The 17345-nt window shown below is 33.5% G+C and overlaps 1 protein-coding gene and 1 pseudogene across 2 annotated transcripts; both read right to left on the reverse strand.

Moving 5' to 3' along the window:
* Nucleotides 1-2029: 2029 nt before the first annotated feature.
* LOC146901079 (uncharacterized) lies at nucleotides 2030-3889 on the reverse strand (annotated as a pseudogene).
* A 6511-nt stretch (nucleotides 3890-10400) lies between these two features.
* On the reverse strand, nucleotides 10401-15893 carry LOC146901080 (SUMO-conjugating enzyme SCE1). Of its 2 annotated transcripts, XM_085735640.1 has the most exons (6): nucleotides 15710-15893; nucleotides 15549-15632; nucleotides 11314-11466; nucleotides 11096-11209; nucleotides 10645-10746; nucleotides 10401-10542 (listed from the first exon to the last, which is right to left on the reverse strand). In XM_085735640.1, the coding sequence occupies exons 1-5, from the start codon at nucleotides 15773-15775 to the stop codon at nucleotides 10684-10686; spliced, it is 480 nt and encodes a 159-aa protein (XP_085591766.1). In that variant the 5' UTR covers nucleotides 15776-15893; the 3' UTR covers nucleotides 10401-10542; nucleotides 10645-10683. The 2 variants fall into 2 exon arrangements, with proteins under 2 accessions (XP_085591766.1, XP_085591765.1); XM_085735639.1 differs by having other exon boundaries at nucleotides 10401-10746.
* Nucleotides 15894-17345: the final 1452 nt, after the last annotated feature.

Below are 17345 nucleotides of genomic sequence, written 5' to 3' on the forward strand. Positions count from 1 at the left end.
AGTGGAAGTGTGTTTCTAGAGAGAGAAAGGGTTGTTGAGAAATGAGATAAAAAAAGGGATTTTATATTAAAGCTAACCTGCTAAACACTAGGAAAAAAAACAAATAGATCTATGTTATCGGTTGCTTATGGGTTTCGATGGGTGGAATTAACCCATCCGAGACCGACCGAATTTACTTGCCCTTAACCGTTTTCTTCAACCCGAATGACCCGTACAACCCGAATGGACCCACCCGCTTGTCTACGGGCCTTTTGGGTCGGCCGGTTTGGGTCGATTAGGCAAATCTTGTCCAGCCCTAAATTTTGGGATAAGAAAAGGAAATGAGAATAATGGTAGTAAAAGGAAAAACTTTCCAAAAAAGTCCAATCCAAGAGTACGGGAAGAGGGCCACCTTTGCCTCTTTAGTTCACCAAGCGTCCAATACCAATGCTACGCTGTACCTCGTATTTATTCATCACTCTTTTTTACTATACCACTCTCCTAAACCTTTGCGTGCTCTCCACGCCTTATTCTTTCATTTTTTCTTTTTGGGACGTTGGGTTTGGTTTTAAGAAAGAGAAGATGTTGGGTATGTCAAAGTCATGCACTCATGCCTATCAAGTCAATTCAATTGCATATGACCCATTGCCAATTGCATTATTATTAAGAGAATTTTCTTTTCCACTCTATTAGTTCTTGTACTCTTTAAATTTTTTAAAGGGTTTTGTTAACGACTGCATCCGGGACACTCTTTAAGCATTCTAAAATGAGAAATTATTCCATAAAAAAAGGTAAATGTTTCAATTTTCAATGTATTGATTACAAAAAAAATCAAAAAAAATTACCTTTTAAAAGTCTTAAAGAGTGCCCCGGGAGCACTCGTTAACATTTCCCTTTTCTAAAATATCATCCTTTGGATTATATAATTCGATTTTTTTTTTTAGTTTTAGATTTTATAATTTGAAGTCTATTAAAACTGAGAATTCAAGTTATAATTGATATGATGTTTCTGTTGATCATTGTATCATCCACATAAAAAGTGCCCAACAATTTTGGGTATGACCGTATGAGATCAATGATCAACAATGACAACAGTATCATAATTTACTCATGAATGAAAATTAAGAGAGAAAAGTGAAGAGGGGATTTACCATGAAAGTGGAGAAGAATGCAAAACTATTTATAATCACAAAACTATCCTAGATTGTAACTACAATAAAACGAAACGTTTTACACGACCAAAACATAATAAACGCATCACAAACCGTCCAAACATTGCATGTAAACGTCATTGTCCACATTCTGGAATGGTTTAGATATATAAACCAAAATCTGTCCCGATTGTTTCAAATAATATATTTTGAAACCTTTTCAGACTGTGTTAAAACTTTTGCTTTGGAGGGTTTGCCAAGATTCGCATTATGTAATCCAAACCTTGTCCAGAACACAAAAAATTGAAAGAAAAAAAAAATCGTCATCAAATCAAACTCTACAAGAACAACAACATCATAAATTAAACATAACAATTTCAAGATTGTACACAATCTAGGAACGATTCCATGTTTAACCATTTGTTTAGACCTCTGTTGTCAAAAAAGAAATGTGGCACGACGCGGGACCCCAAAAATTGATGCGGAGCGTGAGTGGGGCGCGTAGCAGGCACTATTTTGGTGGCGTGGACACTATATATTTAATATTAAAGTATTATATTGTTGAAAAAGAAATACTAAAATACCTTAAACATTACTCAAAATTCATGAAGTATTCATAATTTGAAATAAAAGCCACAATTCTTAAGCAAAACATAAGAACATACTTGCAAAAAATACTAATAAAATTCAAAGAAACCAACATTTTAAGCCTCTAAAGCTTAAAGTAACAAAAGTACTAAACATTAATTTGAGCCCAGATTCCTAAAAGTACTAAACACTAAATTAAAGTTCAATAATCATGAAAATCGTCATCATTACTTCCACCATCACTAAAGTTATGCATGTGTTCTTCCTTATCCTCTTTCTCTTCAATCTCTTCCTTTTCATCCTATTTTTCTTCATCCTCCGCTTAACAAATTTTGTATCCTCCGCTTAAGAAGAAGAAGAAGAAGAAGAAGAAGAAGAAGAAGAAGAAGAAGAAGAAGAAGAAGAAGAAGAAGAAGAAGAAGCTTTCTAATGCATGTGTAAAGCCCCTCCAACATCATCTTGTCATTCTCCATTTGTGAATTGTTATAGAAAGTACTTTGGATTTAGATAATATCCAGTTGCGTGCAGTTGATGATGTAGCCGAATACTCCACCCTCTGTCAATAATTTCAAGGATTGCTTTGTACTTGTTTTCATTGTCATCGAAGTTTTTCTTAAATTCATTTGCATCCATTATTGTTTGATATATGAAACCCATTGCATGGATTTTTCCTCATCAATAAGCCTAGGTATTTTATAAGAGGTCCCACAGTTTTAAGAGCATGAATAACTTCCTCCCAAATGAGACTTGAAGAACAATAATAGTTGCCTTCCTGCCCTTGGCTTCCTTACTTACCTTTATGTCCGACCATTCGTGAGAAGTGAACGTGGTTCTAATTTTTTATTTTAGGTTGTGCAACAAGTTTGTGGCAAACCTTGTGACTTCGTGTCTAATCAACTCACTTCCATTTTTCTCCCTCAACAAATTCAAAACCCATGAATGGTTATAGATGAAACCCACAAGACTAATTCCTTGTCATATAAACCTTTTTACTTTTTCGAATCTTTTCAATCTCTTCTAGCATTAAATATATACAGTGTGCAGCACATGGAGTCCAAAAGATATTCGATCTCGTCTCTTGAAGAAGTTTGCATATAACAAAATATTTTTGAAGACATTTAAAGACACTACATACATGCAATGTTTGGCATAAAGTAATTGAAGGAAGTAGAAAACCTTCCCGACTAAAACATGATTGGTTATGTTGTCGGTAATCAGTTGCACAATATTGCTTTCGCCAACCTCCTCAACAAATTTATCCAAAAGGTGAAAAATTCCTTGTTCTCTTTTCGTTCTGTCGAAGCATCAATACTCTTAACAAACTTAGTACATGCCGGAGAGTTGACTAAAAAATTAATTAATGTTCTTACATTTGTATCGGTCCAACCATCAGACATCAATAAACAACCATATTTTGTTGATTCTTCCTTGTTTGTCTTCAACATTTCATTTGTATTTTCCAACTCTTTGTTAAGACATGGATTTCTCAACTCATGATAGGAAAGAGGCTTCAAAATAGGACCACATCGACCAATTTCATCAACCATCAATTTGAAACTTTTTTATTTTGCAATGTTGAACGTAATTCCATTTAGGTAAAAAAAACGAGATCTATATTGGATAGTCGTTTCTCTTGCTCTCTTACTAAAACCATCTTTCATATTTGTTTGGTTTCCTTTTTCCAATGTTACCTCCAGTCTTTGATAGAACAATTTATCCAATGGGCCTTTCTTATTACCCTTCTTGGCAGCCGAAATACTCCCTACTTCAGTCCTTGCACTTTTCCCATTTACCATCCTTAATATTTCTTGAAGTAGTGATGTCTCATCACCATCTTCATGAACCTCATATGAAACAGATTTCACCTTCGCCAATCCACTTTCTTCATGCGAAGTCAAAATCAATTTCACCTCCTCCGATGTATTTTTGCAAGATCTAACATTCCATGCTACTCCTATTTGATGTTGTTTGGCCATATACTTTCCACCATTAGACTCTACCAAACAATAATCACATGTAACATTCTTCGTATTAGTCTTGTCCCTTAAACTGTTACATTTCCATCCTATGTCAGGAAGGGATGGTTTGAATAGCTCAACCGAGGAAGCAACAAATTGAGCATTGGAATCAACAACATTAGATGATGATGATGGTTGTGAACTAATTGCCATAGCTATTTCCTATTGGATTGGAACAGAACAGAGATCAAAATAAAATAACAGAACATAGATCAACATAACAAAACACCCTTTCTTACCTTTCTTTTTAGTCGTTTACTTTATGATATCAATGTTTCACCGTTGGTTTTTCATACAATAGTTCATATCATCTTGTAGGGATAATAATCATAGTGATTAAACTAAACCATTTAGGCCTTCACCTGCAATAAGAAAAAGAAACCATACAAGTGGAAAATCATAATAAGTGGATGATTATATAAAGGCGGAATTATTTTAGTTAATGGACATTTGAATCCGAGGATTAGGTCTCGACCCAACCCGGAGCAGAAACAAGCATATGTGATTGTTCATTCTAATAGGTGTTTATCAAACCTTTCATAATTCTGGCGAACTTTTTAGAGTCCAACTCACTTAAATTTCCTTATTCCAAAATTATATGATTCACCTTAAAAAATAGAAAATACGGTACTTAACTGAGACAATCACATCTTAGACTAGTCATCAAGTTTTTTACTCTCCCACTTTCTATTACTCAATTTGTTTTTCATCAAATGCATTGATTTGTTTGGGGAAAGAAATAATAGGCACTTCGATCGCTATGATTATGGGTTTTTGTCTTTTTTTTTTTTTTTTGGTTATGGGTTTTTGTCTCCTTGATGTTAATCGTGATCCATTATTATTTGATTAAAACAATGGGAAAGTTAGTCTATTTATTGCAAGTGGACATAATGAATTTAAGGAAAATCATAATAAGTGGTCTTGGATCTGAGATTACGAACAATATCAAAATAAGGAAGGGACTAATCTGAATTGCTTATTATACTAATTTAGTTTCCTCTGACACATGATCTCTTTATTTGGAAAATGTCCTTATTAGTGGCAGACGGCAGGGAGGGACTGCTAAAACCAGGGGCGAATCCCTTTACATGGATGGGGTAGCCAAAGAAAAATAAAGGGGAATTAGTCACTTTAGTCCCTGAATCGGAAGGGATTAGTCACTTTAGTCCCTGAATGCAGATAAATTGTAAAATAGTCCCTGAATGTAGACTTTGTTAGTCAATTTAGTCCCTGAATGCAAACTTCGTTAGTCAATTTAGTCCCTGAATGTAGACTCAGTTAGTCACTTTAGTCCCTGAAATTGACCATGCAGGGACTGTTTTGCAATTTCTCTTCATTCAAGGACTAAAATGATGAATCATCTCCCATTCAGGGACTAAAGTGACTAATTCCCCAAAAATAAACCTTGCATAATTAATATAGTTTTGAACGTAACTACCCCATTAATATATTATTTGGCCACTCTAAATAATTTTGTTGGTTTAAAGAGATATGATTTTTTTAAAAACTATTTTTAGGGGGTTGAATTGGATTAGGATTTTAAAAGACAATTTTTGCATGAAAAAGTCTAGTGGATTTTAAAAGACTCTGCAAGATTTCCATGACTTTTAAGATTTTAAAAGACTATCAAGATTTATCATATGGATTTCAAAGGATTTGTATCATAAGATTTTAAAAGACTATCAAGATTTCAAAGGATTTATAATAAGAAGGCAATTGTGTATTTTCTAGATGCTTACGTGTTGAGAATTATTGTGATGTTTTTATATTTTTCAACACTGTGTATTACTGTATTATATTCATGGTTCTTACAAAATTTGAAGCCAAGTATTCAATATAATGGTTTTATACATATGAAAAAATAAAGCTTGACGCAGAACTAATCAAAATTTGAAGCCAAGTATTCAATATGGTCTTTTAAAAAAAAAAAAAAAAAAAGCTTGACGTAAAACTAATAAATTGAACAAGAAGCCACCAGCATGATTTCGATTACGTAGAAGGGAAGGTTTATACCCCCAGAATAAAGTAACAAACAACCTTCTGTGCCCTGGAAGTCAATAAGAAAATGAATCTCGTTGGACAACACGAAATGAAAATTGTGAAAGTCTCACAAAGTCCTGCAAGTTCTTGTGAGATTGTTAAATGAGTATTTTGTTTATATTTTTAACTAAAAAGTCTCATAAAATCCACTCTATAAAAGAATCCATTAAAATCTATGTATTTTTGAATATCAATAGACATTTTATAAGTAATGAAAAATCTCAATTGAATACCAACGGATTTCATTGCATTGAAAAAAGAATCATGATTGTCTTAATTGAATACCACAAGATTTATTTATATTTTATAAAAGTCTTGATTGAATACCCCAAAACTTTTTTATAATTAAAAAGTCTTTTAAAATCTCTTGAAATCTGAATCCAATACACCCCCGTTAATCTATTTAGTTTAGTGTCAATTATATATAAATTTGATTTTTTTTTTTGTTGCAAAAAGTTTAGGTGGGTTCGGCTCCGGTCACCACCAGGGTCAGGGCACGCCTCCGGGCCCAAAGGACACTTATAGAGGTACTTACAGATCACCCACCAACACTGCCCTCACATCGGCAGAGGGAATCGAACACACAACATTCTGCAAGGAAGTGGCCCGTTCCTTATATATAAATTTGATTTGTTAAAACTTCATAGAGTACAACTTTTATAAATAATTATTGTTAGATTTTATTTTCTTCGTTGTCGTTTCATTAAATATAAGTAAAAATTATTGTCATTTTTTTTACTTATTAATAAAGTTTAACATATTAAATTTTAAAATATATTTTATTTCTTTATATTTGACCCCCTCGTAAAAACTGTGCTAGCTTCGCCGCTGGCTAAAACCTAAATCGATCAAATAGAATGTCCTCAACATGCATCTCCACATTTCTATACTAGCACCATGTGTGTATTCTAATAAAGGTTAATTATGTTTTTGGTCCCTACAAAATTGCGACCTTGTAAGTTTAGTCCTTACTTAATTTTAATAGCATTTTTAATCCCTACAAAAAATTTCTGCACTCAATATTAGTCCTTACTCAATCCAAATTTGTTTAATTTATGCTTAAACTCTTAAGTTTTTCAACAATTTTTTACAGACGTGTTAAGAACGTTATTAAAAGGTCCTCCGAAAAAAATATCGCAAAAATTTGATTTCTACGTCCATATTTTTGTTACTTATATCTTAAACTTTTGTCGTTTTAAAAAATTCATATTTAATTTATTTCATGTTAAAAAATTATAGATTTTAGCAAATGAACCTTTCATAGTATTCTAAACTTGTATAAAAAGAATCGTTAAAAAATTTAAGAGTTTAAGGATAATTAAACAAAATTTATTTTAGTAGGGACTAAAATTATAAGTAAATTTTTTTTTTGTAGGGATTAAAAATGCTATTAAAATTAAGTAAGGACTAAACTTACAAGGTCGCAATTTTGTAGGGACCAAAAACATAATTAACCCTTCTAATAAACATAACCTAAAAATCATAAACTCAATTACTTTGTACTTTTTTTTTTTTAAGATCAATTACTTTGTACTTGTACCCGTCTCTATTCTACTAATGTGTAGGATTCTAATTCTATACATTGTTCTACTACAATGGCGATTCTACAATGGCGATAACTATAATTGAAGTTTAATTATTATACTTATCGGTGTACAATTATTTTACATATGTATTAAATAATGTGTTATACGTCAATTAATGAATATGAAAACATATGATCAGTTATAGTATTCATTAATTGATGTGACAACACATCATTAAATGCATGTGTAAAATAATTATACACTAAGATAATATAGTAATTAAACTCGTTTTAAATTACTGAATTTATATCAATCTTGTTTTATGTCAAGTAGTTTGACTATAATAATATTTTATGTGGAATTGGGTCACTACATTTCTCCTCCCCTTTATTCTAGTATGTGTTTGTCACTAAACTAATAGCAAAAATAAAATAAAAAACACAACTTTCATATCATTATTAATATTTAATATTTTAATATAAAACCGATTTGAAGATAAATTTGAGATTAAGAATTGTCTTTAAAACCAAGAGTTCCAAATCAACTAGAATTCATTATGTTGGCAAAATTATTTTTATACTAAAAAATATTTTAACATAAATGAAAGTTAATTTAGTCTCTAAACTCACTTTTACCTCTTTACAAATGTGAATCTAAATATAAACATCCATGATCTAACATGCGTTCTAGAGGTTATTAATTGAACTAGCAACTTTCGCCACAAACCCATTCTCGACAAGATAGCATTTGCCATAAACATAAGCATGGCTTTGACCTTGTGCATAGGGTAGGCAAAACATGCATGCTTCAATACGATTATTTAATCATTCCTATTTAGTACATACAAGTTGCTTTACTAGGAGAAGATGATTATAGTCTATAGAGAGTTGCCACTCACTATTGGAAAGAATTAGGGCGCACGCCGTGATACTATTACCAATGCAATAATCAAAATTTTATAGTGGTTGTTTGTTTTGAAGTTGAAAATAAACTTAAGCGTTTATCTCAAAGTCACATTTAGCTTCTATATTTCAAAGTTATAGTTGCTTTGAGATTGATAAACATTAGCTAGCCGCAGTTTTGTACAGACATGAAAACCAACTTAACCCTGACGCTCTGAATTTTTTTTTTTTGCAATAATCTCATCAAGATTGAAATACGACCATAAAACTAATGAATTATATATAGAATTGAGTGTGGGGACGGGAATAGGGAGCATTTTGGATGGTGAAGACAGGGAGTCAGAGAGTACTCCATCCTCCCACTCCGCCCCGTTGACATCCCTAAAAGCAAGGACTTGAAAGTATTATACCGGTGTTATTGTTGCTCTATTTTGCAAAATTAGTTCATAGATGATTTTTTTTTTTTAAGAAAAATCAAGTAATAAACAATTAACTCTTACGTCCATGCGAGAATAGTTTAATTGGCAGGGACATTGCAATATGCTGGAATCGAGTTCGAACTCCGAATTTTCAGGGATGAATAGATATGGTATGGAAGACCATATTTTGAAAGAATTCAATCCTTAAATTGATCTTTGAAATGTCTAAGCTTAATTTTTGAGTCTCAATCGAGTTATACAATTTAAAGTATTTGATCAAATTAGTCTAAAAAAGAAACTCGTACTAGAATTGCTCAAATATCATAGAATTGCTTAAATATGCTTATCTAAGTTCTTAATTATGCGTAAAAAAAAATGTTCTCAAGTATATAAGCTCTAACTAAGAAGTTCTTAATTATGCGTCAAAAGAACAATGTTCTTAAGTATGTAAGATCTAAAGGTTGGTTTTTTTGAATAGATAGAAAAAAGAGGTGTACATTGATGAATAAGACAGGTCCAAAGCATTTCAAGCCCAGCCCACCTATGGGACGATAAGCTATATAATCAAAGGATTCAAGATTTTTAGTGAAATTAATAATTTTAGCTTTCTGTCAAAAAAAAAAAAAAAAAAAAAAAAGAGCTACTATCAAGTGTTGTATAAAAATGAAGAGTGATATTTGAACAATTAAAATATGATAACTTTTAAAACAAATTGACAACCGTATAAACATATAATATCATATAAATTTTGAGTTGTCAAAATAACTTTTATGTATAAAAAGACATGATAGATTATAAACATATGAAAGCATCAATTGTTAATATCATCAACCTTTGGAATCTCTTAATTTATCTTCTAAAGTCAACTCAACAATTTTATTTATAAGAAGTAAAAACTCAATAATTAATATGACAGCATAGAATATAACCAGAAATTTGGATTCGAATTCAATACTGAAAATGCAGCAGTGTTAAAACTCTATTGATAGAGAATTTTGGCATTCAATACGATCCTATGGGGAGGGAGGGAGAGCTGGGGGGGGGGGGGGGGGGGGGGGGATAATGCAACTAATTCCTTATGGTTTGAATAACAACTATCTTTTGAGGTCTTGTGAATAACCCCTTGGTTATATGCTATGATATTCGTTTCTTATTCTTTTAATTGAATACGCTTTCTTTGATCTTAGTGGTAAGTAAATTAAAAGGATGCACATCTAAATGTTTTAGTATTGCAATAGAAGTTTATCTCGTTACCACAAAATGCTTCTTTTTAATGATTGTCTTCCTTGATAGGAATTTTCTCATTCACTTCGCCCAATTATACTTCTATCCAGAAGGGATCTTTTCTCTTCACAATATCTTATGTGAACATTTAGTATTAATCTCTCCATATATAAGAAACCCTACGAAGTTAACTGATATTATGAAGTTCTACACTACTCATTTTAGATTTTAATGTGAGAAGATCCATCTCTATCCCGTTACTTGCAAACTGTTCTTTTCAGACTCATCTAGAGGATCATTGGTTTTGCTTTCGCCCAAGAAAAAAACATAAAAGAAACAATTTGCAGTTGTGAAATCCTGTGTAAAAAAAACAGGGCTGAAACAATAAACATTTCGCCAGAAATCAATTAACGTCGCACTGATCGTTATTTGAAAAAATAGTAATAGCTGGCCAATAGGGGTATATGCTTGAAAAAAATAGTAATAGCTGGCCAATAGGGGTATATGCTTGATATAGAAAAAGGAAACAACACATCCAGAAATGAGAAGTTCCTGAGAGAGAAGTCATAATTCATTACAGTAATTATCCAATCATTTAGGAATTTAGTAACAAACATTAGGCACAGCAGAGTCTCACCAACAAGTATTCATTGGTTGACTTTCACATTGTTTAAATATCAACACTTCATCGAGATCTGAAAATAAGCATGAATAGTGAAAACATTGGTGTCTGCATTTTATGCAAGCCAATGATCACAACGAAACAGTTTTGACAGAATGAAAGAGCAAACATCTACCATACTAACAACAGATTCTTGATTATGTTGATAATAGCACTAGACAATACTTGGGTACTGCTTTGCCTGTAGCCGGACCCTTCTCTTATACTCTGTGGTATCCTGCAAAAAGTATTACGTTGCAAAGATTATTTCGCGGTAATAAGAAATTTAAATCCCCATTAACCTACCTAGAAATAAAGAGGTAGCTGTAAAATGTTTCATATCAGATCACAAGGTCTCAGCACCTATTATTCACAATGCACCATTTTCAAAGACTATTGAAGAATGTGAGTAACAACAATCCTAATATCAACAATCATCGGGAAACAAGACCAGTACATGAATGAACACTTTGAAAGTATATTACCATGTCGACCTACAGTGCCTTGATTCTAAACCAGATAAAAACCGGTCTGGTTGCTTGTCAAAGTGGGTTTTGGATGCCCAAAAGAATTCATTTATCAATTACCTGGATAAACAGATGATAGCCTTCTGTCTGGGCAGGATCAGCAGGATTTGGCTGGTCAAGCAAATCTTGAATGCCCACAAGAATTTGCTTCACTGTTATGGCTGGTCTCCACCCCTACATGTAATAACGAACCTATAATCAGTTTGCTTAGAATGTTAAATCATACTATATGAACTGTTTTTAAGCAGTCTAGCAATTATTAAGAAACATGTACTTACACTATCTTCATTGAGTATAGACAAGCAAACAGTTCCTGATGGGTAAACATTGGGGTGGAAGAAACCTTGGGGGAATTTACACTTCGGGGGCTTGCTAGGGTAGTCTTCACTGAAGTGTAATGTAAGTGGGAAGTAGCCACCCTCCCAATCAGTCTGCAGCAAATGACGTAAAATTATTATGATGTAAATTAGAGGATCAATATTCAACAAGATGATTAATTAATTTACAAGTTCAATCCTAGCAACGAAGACGGAGAACAAGGTGTGATTCTATTACAAAACGTTCATGAGTAAAAATTCAAAGTAATTTCTACAAACTTGCATTTATCAAATGTAAATAAAAAAACCCAAAGAAGTTGGTATTTAACACTTAGACAAATAGTTTGTTACTTCAAGCCAAGTGCCCTGGTTTACATATACTTTATTCATACCAGAAAACTTCATTTGCAAATATTGTTTATTTTGTAAATTGTGGTATTAATGGGGAGTGTCAATACTAATTTTTTTTTTTTTTTGTAGAATGCTAAGAAAGAAAGGTAAACCAAGAAACTAAGAGTGCAGGAAACATACACCCATGGATCTGCAATCAAACAGCTGCTTAAACCATTAGGGGGATGTTACCGAAAAAAAGAGGAAAAAAAAAAACATTAGGGAAATCATTAAATCTTCAATTTATCATCTTGAGAAACACCCAACTTGGCCAAGAAGCCAGCACAAACATTATCTTCACTGAGAGTCGGATAAGGACACCTTCCAATTAAGAGCCAAACAAGTCCCTAATGCTTTGGAGGATAAAAGCATAGAGATTATTACGTTCAATCATATTAGACAAACAGGCAATAGCATTCTTTGCATCTCGCAACAAATGACAGTTTTGTACACCAAATCCCAAGCAACAGTCAGACCATGAAGAATAGCATGAAGTTCCGCGTGAGGACTAGAGGAGGGACCAAAGAATCCCACTAAGCCACCTATCCAATCACCATAAATATTCCTAAAGAGACCTCTAAAACCAGACCTGATGAGGCTTCAAGGACAGCTTCCACCATGTGTAAAATCAACATCAAGAGCAAAGCTTGCCCTCCATGTACACTTGGGTGTTGCAGTTGGAGGCTGTAAACATGGATGAATCAAGGAAGTGAGGTTGCTAGTAACTTACCAATAATTCTTTATTGGCATGGTAGTCAAAATCGCGAGTCATCACGTGAATATCTACGGTGCAAACCTACGATCCTGATGGGTCTGAGCGTGTCCGTGCATGGACAGAATTGCAATCTGGTGGGCATGGGTGGGATCGCGGCGCAAAACCATAAAAACGGTGGAATCTTGCGATTCTGTCACTTCCGTTTTTGGATTTCTTAGAGCTGGATTTGTGGGTCGGGCCTGTGATCTGATTCCATAAACACGCCTTTTAGGATTAGAAAACCCTAAAAAACAAATTTTGAACACTTCACTAGCTGCGACGGTTTGTTTCTTATCCACTAATCACATTTATTTGTGGAAAACCGTCCAACTTCTTGTCTCACACGGACTCCCTCATTCACGTTGAGTTTTGCTCTGTTTTGGATACATGAGAACAGAGATCTCTTCACAACAATCTGTTGCTTTTTGTGCATGAACTCTCTCTCACCCTGCTCTGTTTTGTATACAAGAGAACATAATTCTCTGTTACTGTTAGCCGCACTTACTGTTTGCTAGAATTGAAAGCAACTATTTCCCTGCTATGAATCTTAGTTGTTGAGGCATTTATGACATTTCTACGACTTCATGTTCTGAATTTCATAATCCAAAATTTGAGTTTTATTAAATATTTTGAATGTAATATACTATCGCAAATCAACTATTTTTTACTCAATTCCCTATCCTACCAAACCTGATTTTGGTGGCACAGTCCACTTTTGTCCAAAAAAAAAAAACAAGAAATCTCAAATGGACAAATTTAGGCATACTATTATAACATTGTTCCGACTGTTCTCTAATAAAGAGATAGTATATAACTGTCAAACAATAATTTTGAAAGACTGTTTTTATTAATAAGAAAGAAACTGCTTCTTTGTGAGAGGATCAACAAGAATAGAGCATATGGCACTGCATCTAAGTATTGTCAATTTCTAATTTCTTAGTGGATAATTAAATGTTGATTTCAATTGACCCAGTATAGTCAAAGGGCTCAAAGGATTGGGGCACTGAATCCAGTGTTGTCAATCACAGAAAATAGCAGTTTATTCAAATTTTGCAACTCAATAATGCTATAGCACCGCCATTTGACACTGGAACAATATCGATTTACTGAAATTCCGCAATAGCACTATTGTGCCACTATTACTGCTATTTAACACTGCATGCAACTTCGGTAAGACTAGTGCATCGGGGCATGTGCCTTAGGCAATACCTATCTGTTTCAAGTACACACCATTTGATAATTGTAAAAGCCCCCACAAAAAAAAATCCCAGGCAGAGCGAGGTGATATAATGCTAACAGGGAAAATGGTTAGAACATAAAAAACTAACAGGTTGTCAGTTTCTCCGACTCTTCACAGCAAGCAAACCTTTTACATTTACTACATTTAATCTATAAGGCTGGTTAGTGCAAGATGGTTAAACTTTTAATGTTTTCCTTTTTCAATGAGCCAGGCACACTCTTTTCCCCCCTCTATTCTCAAGACATTAAAACACCTTAGAACCAATTGACACACTGTCTCTTGTATTGTCTAATTTTCAACATAATTAATATAAGTAAAGAGGCAAAAGGACATCGAAGGAGAGACAGTAACGCATAATAGTAATACAACCAGTACAAGAATGAGAAGGAAAAACTGCTTCTATTACAGTCAGAGTCAATAAGTCTTGAGTTTAACCAAAATTGCCAATATATATTTTCATATTTTATTAACAAATTCACATCTTGCAATTAATACTAACACATGTGAAGAATTTGTGATAAGTATGAAAAATAAGTCGGCAAGTTGCAAAATACGAGAATTTTTTTTAGCGAGAAACTAGTGTAGTGAAATCATAAAAGAGAATTTGATTTTTAAGCAAGTTCTTCTAAGTGTAAAAATGTTTTACACCATCAATCAATCATAACCACCAGATCATTAAAAATGTTTAACTTATAACTACTTCCATTCATTTGATTGGTTATGATTTGATGACAGTGTAAAACTTTATACACTAAAAGTGTAAGCAAATTAAACTCTTTAAGTATTCATATTGAATAACGGCCCCACAAAGATATCCTGATGATGGTGATTAATAGTGAACAGGGGGTAACTAAACGGTGGCAAATGCGACCTAAATTTGAAAACAATTCTCCACAATATCAAATATCATTGTTGTATAAAACCTTTGTTATGAAATTTAGGAGTTTCAAAATGCTCACGAACATTATTTAGAGCTTGTTTGGATTGACCTATTTAAGCATATCTACTGACATAAACACTTTTGACACTGTTTGGGAGAACTTATGAAAACCACTTATGACATACTCATAAGCCATTTTCAACTTATTTAAGAAAACAACATATAGATTATACAACAACCGCTTAACTTTATTTTATCTTGAGTTATGGAAATAGCTTATATGATAAGCGCTTATACTATAAGCTGTAAAATAAGTTGTTTATCCAAACATGACCTTAATGGCACCGTGCCATTAAATCTGGGCCATTAATGGCACCAAGATAGATGTGTTGTGTGGCCCAGATGCAATGGCAAGATAGATGTGTTGTGTGGCCCAGATGCAATGGCAATGTGTTTGTGTGGCCCAGATTTAATGGCACGGTGCCATTAATGGCACCAAAGTGCTACCCCCATGGATGCATACAATACATTATGTACAGCCAACTAACTTATAAAGCAAATTACTGCAAGTAATACTTTTGCACAAGTACATGTACTTGTGCAAACACACATGAAACAAAAAGAGGTATCCATATCCCTAAATAGCACAGACACTTCAGATCGAAGGCGTATCAGGTGTCTGACACCACACACATATGGTTACATTCAACCACTTACATTTTCTCAAATTATTATCAGTGTCAGTGTCGTCTTCGGCAGTATTTCATAGGTGTCCCCCCAACCCTACCCCAGACACAAGTAAAAAAATCTAAAACACACATAGAAATACCCAAATTTTCGCACAAACAAAAATCAATTTCACAAAAAAAAAAAAACTAAAATTTTCATTCAAAATCAACAACAACAACAAAAAATGAAAGAAGAAAACAAACCCCAGCTTTTCCAGGAATAGTACAATGCCAAATCATCAAATTCACAGAACCATCAGCTGCTGTCTCTGGTTTCGCAACAAAACCCTAAATCACAACAAACAAAAAATCAACAAAACAAAAAAAAAAAACAACAAAGTAGTAGAAACAGTGATTGTACTCACATGAGGATGATTCTTCCGCCACGATTTCCGTTCCTCAGTGAGCCGACCACGAGCAATACCAGACATGGTTGTTGTGTTTCGAATTTCACTACTCAGTGATTAAGAAGAATTCGACGAAAACGAAACAAACGAAACAGTTTCGTTGTGTTTTCGTTTTTTCTTTCTTTGTTCTCTTTTTCCTTGTGGGGAAATGAAATGAACGAAGGTGCTTTATTATTTCTAAGAAATGATGATAAAATTAAATGTACGGTTGTGATTCGATCGTGAGTTTGATTAAATTGTCGTTTTCGTGTTTTTATTGTTTTTTTAATTAATGTGTCTGCGTATGCAAAAGTGTAAAGTCAATGTATATTTATTCCTAAGATTAAATAAATAAATAAAAGTTCGCGTGAGAATCACGCTGTAGTAGCTAGCTAGCCATCATCACACATTCAAGTGATCAACTATGCTTATGCCATGTCCTTTTCTGTTTCCATAAATTGACCCAAACCTAAATTTTGAATCCAATTCTTACTTTGTCTTATACATTAGGGACTTGGATCCTCTTGACTCTTGTGCGTGAAACAAATATCTAAATTATTATTCAGAATTATGTTGATGATGTTGCCGGATTACTGGTTTTTGAGACATCCATTTCTATCGATTAAGAGCATCTACAGTGAAGATATTCATTTTTGAGTATTTAAATGGATCTCACGTGTACACCTCACTTGTAGCAGCTAATAAACATTTAATCTCTCTAACACAGCATCTCACACAAATTATTTCTTAAACATGATCCACTTTTCAACTATCAATAATTTTATATCATTATATTTTAATTTTTTAATATTAAAAGAGCGTGAGTTCCGCTTACGATTGGGGTCTTATGAGACCCCGGAAAAGTTTCTCCCCAATAGGGATATCTAATAGGTATCGAGTTTTAAATGTTTAAGACCCTCCCATTGGAGATGCTCTAAAGGCACCTCCTTTCATATAAAAGGATACCACACATAAAGGATTTTCATGAGCGATGTTATAAAATGTGAAAAACTGCTCATCCTTAAACAACCACTCTAGAGGATTTGTGCCGTAAAAAATACTCCTTTCGAATTTAGGGTTTCAAAAAACTGGTTGTCGGTTGTGTTGGGAAAATTATAGTGTTATGCATACATTTGGGGTAGATAGGGTGTTGCGGAGGGCTAGGGGAATAATTTGTGGCGAGAGTATTGTGTGTTCCGCCTGTTGTGTGGTTATGTGGTAGTGGAGGATAACTTGATGGCACAGATCGAATGTTGGCTTACCGGAGAGTGGGCAAAGGGTACAAATCAAGATCCAATTACAATATTGGTGGGAAAGGTAAGAGGAAAAGAAATCGTAGGTATAGGTTGGGTGGAGGAAGTTGTAACATCTCAAACGACTTTAAGTATTGCTGACTGACCCCACAAACTAACGCAGGTATTTTCAACGTGTTTTGTCTTCACTCACACGTTTTCCAGGAAACTTCCCATACGGTCGTCCCTCCTAAAATTGTTTCAAGTCAAGCACGCTTAATTGTGGAGTTCTTATAGAATGTGCTACCAGAAATAAGATGTATCTTATTGGTTTAAGTAGTACCAAACAATTCTTATAAGTCTTCTCTTAACCATGTAGTCTT

The sequence above is a fragment of the Medicago sativa genome, chromosome 8 (genome assembly GCF_051527215.1).
Source record: "Medicago sativa cultivar Bolivia chromosome 8, Bolivia_mono, whole genome shotgun sequence".
NCBI lineage: Eukaryota > Viridiplantae > Streptophyta > Magnoliopsida > Fabales > Fabaceae > Medicago > Medicago sativa.